Below are 7,029 nucleotides of genomic sequence, written 5' to 3'. Positions count from 1 at the left end.
CCAGCGCGGAGGCTGCCCGCGCCCCGGACACCTCCGCGCGGAGGGGAGGCGCTGCGCGGCCGGGAGGCGGGCTGCCGCGGGGCGTTCGGGCCCCTCTCAGGCTCCCGCGCGCCTACACCGTGGGAGCCCCTGCGCTGTCGCGGGAGCCCGGGCGTCGGCCAGAGTGCGGAATTACTTGGGTCTGGAAGAAGGAAGGCGGGTCCTGGAAGGCCGGAGGCCCCAAGTGGGGCTGCGCGGGGCGGGCTCGGGGCGCGGCGCGGAGGGCCGCGCTGCAACTGACGGAAAGAGACGAAACTCGCCCGGAGGCGGCCGAAGGTGAGCGCCGGGGCGGCGACCCGTGGTAGCTCTTGCGCCACGTCCCGGTTCGGGGCTTTCTTGGGTCACCTTCTGTTGAGCTGTTCGCAACGCCGCCCTGAAGACCCCATGCCCCTTTCTCTTTCGCCACCTTCAGATCCACGCTTTGCTCTAGAAGCCTCTTTTCAAAGCCACTGACTGCGGGAAACGCAGAACTTCCAGGGAGTGCACGCCGCGGCAGGCCGATGGCGAGGATGCGCCGGCCAGACCCGGAATAAACTTTGGGGGGATGCCGGGAGGCCGCGAGCTGAGGGTTCTCTGCCCAGGTCCGGGTTCGCCAGACGCACTGCTCGGACCCTTCGACTCGGTGCAGGACTTCCGAGCCCCAGCTGTCGGCTCCCAGGGCTGCTGATCCCTTATCTCCATAGATTCCCGTGCTCCAGCACCCGCCCAGAACCGGCACACGTCTGCAGTCCTGCGTGTGGGAGGCACTTGCCTGACAGGCGGCTGGCTGATCGGGGTCCCTTGCGGAGGCGCTGATGCCTGGAATAGACAGTCTGCATTGAAAAGATTCGGTAGAATCTGTCCCCGTCTGACCTTTTGAGGCCAAGCCATAGGTCTCTGAACAGGCCCCACAAGAAACCCATGAGTGTGTAAGTGGGTAGACACCTAAGACACTGTGTAGTTTGTTTTCTCACGCTTTATTTCAGTCACTGTGTGTAATAGTGTATTACAGTAAATACCTACCAACCCGTCTAAACTTTGTGGTTCCTTGTGGTTCCTACCTACTTGGAAAAGGAAGATGTCTCAGTTACTTTTCTCTTCTTGCTGGAGGAAATACCCGACACTCAAAATTAAGGAAGTAAAGTTTTATTTAGTTCACAGTTACTGGAGGTTTCATTCCATACTCAACTAGCCCCAAGGCACACTGGCACACGGGCACACAGCAGAGGGCAGCACTTCAGAAGGCAGCAAAACAGAGCAAAAGAGGAGTAACAGCAACAATGGCTACAGAGAGCAAGTCTGTCTCTCTTGTCTCTTATGGTACCTTCAGGCTATCCACCCCGGGCTGGGTGCAGCACTCACACCCATAATCCCAGCCTTGGATGTGAATTAATCACAAACTGGAACTGTGCCTCACTGAGTGCTCGAGGCTTTGGGAGGACAAACACAAACCATATCAAGGGGGATCAAAACTTTGTAGCCCACTGACCCCGGCCCTACACAAATTTAAGTCAAAGCCTCATCTAGTTCACACTGGCTTTGAACTCACATGGAGTCACATACCTCGGCATCCCCGTGTACTGCGACTACAGGCATGTGTCCACACACCTGACTCCAATGATGTAATTTAAGAGATCTTAAGAAATAAAGGCAGCACATAGTTCATACCTGTAGTCTCAGTACTTAGGTGGCTAAGGCAGAAGGATCATAAATTCAAGACTAGCCTGGATGTGGGGACATCTAGTCTCAAAAAGGTCTTGAGAAACAAGTTACAAAGCTGCTAAATTACGGCCTGGATTCAACCTGGCTGAATCCCAAAAATAACAGTTTATCTTTCTCCTCCTTCCCCACTCCAGTCCTGGGTACCTTTCCTGGGCACACAAGGGAGCCCCCAATCCGCATTTTGTGTGTCACTGAACCTGCCCCTCTAACTCCCCCCCCCCCCATCAAAATCCCATAAAGTCTAACCCTTCTTGTCTCAGGTCAGAGGATCTCCCATCTCCCTGCCCATTATGCTCTCCAAGTCTTCAGAGTTAACAATAAAGCTCACCCCGCCCCTGTCCCCACTTTTTATTTCTGCTTCTCTGCTGTGCTGCAAAAAACCTAACATTTCCCTAGGGATGGCATCAGGGAGTGATATTCTAAATAGGTATTAATCACCTTGAAAGAGCCAGAAAGAGTCACTAACCCAAACCCCAACAGGCAGAGACTCTGTTATGTGTTCAAGCCCCCTTGCTACTTGACTCACCTCCTCATTTGGTCCTGGATTTAATCAATTTCACCTGAGCAATGGTACCTGCGACCATAGTTTTGTCCCTCCTAAGTGAGTTCCCACGATTTTATACCTTAGACCTGCCTCATCACATGGTTTTACTCTACAAAAATCCCTGGAAGAGACAGCTTCCTGGACAACCACCTAGGTCCACCTTCTGTCCCTCTCTCGGAAACTTTTTTCCCCCAATAAATATTATGTTGTTAACCTCTGTTCCTAAAATTCATTCTTCAATTTTAGAGAATACAAACATCGCAGGTACCTTTCAGACTGTGAATTTTATTCACCTATCATTGGCATGTGCCTGTAATCCCAGCACTCGGGAGTCTGAGGCAGGAAGATCATTGTGTGTTCAAGACTAGCTTGAAATAAATAAATAACAAAATATGAGCCGGCCAGATAGCTCAGCAGATTACAGCACCTGCTTACATAGACACAGGGACCAGGGTTCAATCCTGGGCTTGCTGTGCTGACCCCACCCCTGGGGCTTGATGAGACAGAGATTGAGACTGGGCATGGTGGTATAGGCCTGTAATCCCAGTGCTTGGGAGGCTGAAAACAAGAGGATCACTAGAAGTCCAATCTGTGTAGTGAGACCCTATAGACCCTGTACTAAATACATTCAAAAAATGAATGAATAAATAAATAAATAGACTAGCCTGAGCTACAAAGTGAGTTCAAGGTAAGCCTGAACTGCAGAACAAGACCCTGTCTCAAAAAGAAAAAAAAAAGTACAAAGTGATAGAGGAACAAAGGAATGAATGATTAGTTTTTCCAGTCCCCTTATCTGATGGTGCAAAATATGAGTAGAATGACCCTTGTAAACAAAGATCCTCTTTCATTTGTTTTTGTTTTGGGGGGGGCGAACCAGGGATTGAACTCAGACCCTTGCACTTGCCAGGGAAGTGCTTATTCCACTAAGCCATCTCCCTGGCCCCTAAAACATTTGTTTTTGTTTTTAAGATCCTCTTTCATAATAGTTTTACACACCTGAAGTCACTCAGGAAATGCCTTCATTATGGAACCTCATGCAAAGCCAATGTAGGTTCTTTGGATGCCAAATAAAGTCCCAATTCTTGAAAATGCCAGTGTGTCGGGACAGTCATGATGCCTCTCCTAAGTGATCTTGGTCTAACAGGCAAAATATATGTAGATAGCCCATTCAAAGAGAAATGAAATAAAAGAAAAGCTGTGCTTAGTGATGCAAGCCTATAATTTCAGCTCTCAGGAGACAGAAGTGGAGGGTCCATAGTTCAAGGCCAGCCTGAACTATATAGCAAGACCCTGCCTCAAAAAGAAGTAAAAAAGGGGGTCAGGGAGATGGTGGGGCCGGGGAGATGGCTCAGTGGAATAAGCGCTTCCCTAGCAAGTGCAAGGGCCTGAGTTCAATCCCTGATTCAGCAAAAAAAAAAAAAAAATCAATTATGAGGAACATTTGGCCCAATCTATAAAGCCTAGTGAAATATCACTGGGTGGCAGAATATCCAAAATATTATATTATTTAAGATGAATATGTGCTTTATCATTGTATTTTAAAGCAAATAAAGGCGTTTCACACACAATGGAGGGCTGGAGATGTGGCTCAGTAGTAGAGCCTTTATTTAGCATATAGGACACCATGGGTTTGATCCTCACTACCACAGTATGAACAAATCACTGGAAATCTAATGAGATGGAGAAAATTGTATTTGGTGGATTTCCTCCAAAAGAAAATCTGAATGTAGTTGGAGAAACATTTTGCTAAATCCCTGCCTTGAAGTAGCAATAGTGGAGCCTCAAAAGACATCTGCTCTCTAAAAAGGAAAAGATCCCATAGATGTCTTGCTGAACAGAGTTAGCAAGAGGGGAACTGTAATTCATGGCCCATTTTCACTCTTTTTCCATGTAGCATTCAATCTTTCTAAAAAAAAAAAAAATTAGACAACTGTTTCAAAAATACTTTTTTGGAGGGGCTGGGGAGATGGCTCAGTGGAATAAGTGCTTCCCTGGCAAGCACAAGGGTCTGAGTTCAAGCCCCAGTTCTGAAAAAAAAAAAAAAAAACCTTTTTTGGGGCTGGGCATGATGGCACTCACTTATAATACCAGCACTCAAGAGGCTGCTGAGGCAGGAGGACAGTTCTAAGTTCAAGACCAGCCTGAGCTACAAAGTGAGTTTAAGGCCAACCTGAATTGTATATCAAGACTTTGTCTCAAAAGGATGGATATATATATATATATATATATAATTTTTCCCCTGGGTCTGGTAGCACACACCTGTAATCCCAGCACTCCAGAGACTGAGGCAGGATTGCCACAAATTTGAATCCAGCCTGAACTGCATAGTGAGACTATCTCGTTTTTAAAAAACGGGGTGGGAGGGAGACTTCCTTTGTCACTCATTTTTTTTCTTTTTTTTTTCCTGCCTCAGGTTTATTTATACAAAGAGCACAGGAGGACACCCGCCCCACACAGATAGCACCCCAGAGGTCACACCAGTCCTTATGATTTTAACATCAGCAGATAAGAGGCTTTTATTTCGGAGCCTTTACAGGGGCGTGGGCACCTTTGGGGGCCTTGGCTGGAGCAGAAGCTGGAGGCTGGGCCTTGGCTGGAGGCTGGGCCTTGGCTGGAACCTGGGCCTTTGGCCAGCAAGGCCTGTGACCCTTGGCAATGCAGGCACAGATAAGCTGCCCAAGCTTGGGGTGGCAATATAGGCAAGTCCAGCGAGTCTGCAGTTTACTCCTTTTGGAATGAACTTGGGCTTGACAAGGGCATTGATAGCCTCGGTGCATGCACTCATGGCCTTGGCATTGTTTGCCTGCATCTTCTTGAAGCCCTTTTTGTTGTGCTTCTTGGTAAAACACATGTTTCTAAGGAATTTGGGATCTACCCCTTCAGAGATTCATATCTTTGTGACCAAGGTTTCTTGATGCCATTTTTGGGACTGCCATTTTGCGTGGTGTGGTTCTTGGACTTGGCCATAACTGCATTGTCAACTGCAGTAACCAAGCATCTGCAACAAGAAGATGATGTCACTGGTTTTCTTAAGAGTGATACTGGGGGTTGAATTCCAGGCCTTTGAGCTACATCCCCACCCCTTCTTTAATTTTTTGTTTTGAGAAAGTGTCTTGCTACATCACTCAGCTGGGCTGGAACTCATAATCCCCAGTCTCAAAGAATATTAGGATCATAGGCCTGTGCTCTTATACCCAGCTTGCCATTTTTCTTTATATTACATGTACATTTTCTATTGTACTAGTATATTTTACTTCATCATAAAATGAATTGAGCGCAACATATAGATACATATATATGCAACATATAGATACATATATATTTCTCCCCCCCCCCCCCCGAACCGGGGATTGAACCCAGGCCCTTGCACTTGCCAGGGAAGCACTTATTCTACTGAGCCAGATCCCTGGTCCCTGCAACAGATTTGTGATCTACTCTGAAGAAAACACAAAATAAACAAGTTTCTGAAGTTATTAGAGTGTCTATTACAGATTTTAAAAGCAAATTAAAATCACTTTAACATCAAAGGAGGGTCTGGGTGTGTAGCTCATTGGAAATGTTTGGCTAGCATGTTGAAGATCCTGGATTTGATCTCAAGCACCACAAAATGTAAGTAGTAAAAATAAAATAGCATCCATATACCTCAGTTCAGCTTTTAGGGAATTAATTTATCCTAAGTTATCTAATGACTGATTGCCAGAAAGAGAAATCATGCCTTTTGTGTGTGTGTGTGCTGGAAACTGAAGTCCGGACCTTGGATTTACCAGGCAGGCACTGTGCCTCTGAGCTATATCCCCAGCCCCTAAAGTGAAATCATGCTGGGCATGGTAATACATGCCTATAATCCCAGCAATTGGGAGGCTGAGGCAAGAGGATCACTATAAGTTCAAAGCCAGCCTGAACTACACAGCAAGATGCTGCCTCAAAAAAGAAATTTAAGGGGGGGCCAGGGAGATGGCTCAGTAGAATAAGCGCTTTCCTGGCAAGCGCAAGGACCTGAGTTCAATCCCCGGTTCTGAAAAAAAAAAAAAAAAAAAAAATTAAGAGATGATTAGGGCAGGCCAGCTAGTTCAGCAGATTAAAGCACCTGCTTAGGCAGATGCAGGAGCTGGGGGGCAGGCTGAGATGGTGATTGAGACTGTGGGCATAGTGGTGCACACCTGTAATCCCAGCACCTGGGAGGCTGAAAACAGGAAAATCACTATAGTTTTATCTACTTGAGTTTCTGTAGACTCTGTATTAAATACATTTTAAGAAAGAGATGATGATTTGATCTTTACTGTGACCAATATAATCTGCAGGTTTTAACCTAATGTGATATTTACAAATTGATCTCTGAGTGCTTTTTGAGAGGGTTGGTTGCTTGTTTGGTGGCAATATCCAGCACTGAACCCAGGGCTCCATATGGAGCTACATCCTCAGTCCTTTATTTTTATTATTATTGTTTTGAGACAGGGTGTCACTAAATTGCATATTTGCCTAAACAGGGCTCCAATTTGCAACCCTTTGCCTCTGTCTCCCAGAGTGTTGGGATTGAAGGTGCATGTGCATTGGCTTTCCTCTGCCCTTTCTCTTTTTACTTATTTGTTTTAAAATTTGAGATAGAGGGGCTGGTGAGATGGCTCAGTGGTCTAAAGCACCTACTTAGAACAAGCTTAGCAAAGCCCAGGGACCATGGTTCAATCCCCCAGCACCGCATGCCAGCCAGCCCCGCCCCCTGCTGGGCTGAGCTGGCCACACACACA

At 46.8% G+C, this 7,029-nt stretch overlaps 1 protein-coding gene across 1 annotated transcript in view; it reads right to left on the bottom strand.

The window, feature by feature from the left end:
- Positions 1-12: 12 nt before the first annotated feature.
- Positions 13-7,029, bottom strand: part of LOC101572444 (translation initiation factor IF-2-like) — a 59,137-nt gene continuing 52,120 nt past the window's right edge. Inside the window, exon 5 of the mRNA XM_023723557.1 lies at positions 13-837. Within this exon, the coding sequence (XP_023579325.1) occupies positions 711-837 (127 nt within the window). The 3' untranslated portion in view covers positions 13-710. The remainder of the gene's footprint in view (positions 838-7,029) is intronic.

Source organism: Octodon degus, unplaced genomic scaffold, assembly GCF_000260255.1.
Source record: "Octodon degus isolate 3935 unplaced genomic scaffold, OctDeg1.0 scaffold00100, whole genome shotgun sequence".
In the NCBI taxonomy this organism is placed as follows: domain Eukaryota; kingdom Metazoa; phylum Chordata; class Mammalia; order Rodentia; family Octodontidae; genus Octodon; species Octodon degus.
The sequence above is the reverse complement of the archived record's forward strand: the minus strand, read 5'-3'. Positions and strand labels throughout refer to the sequence as shown.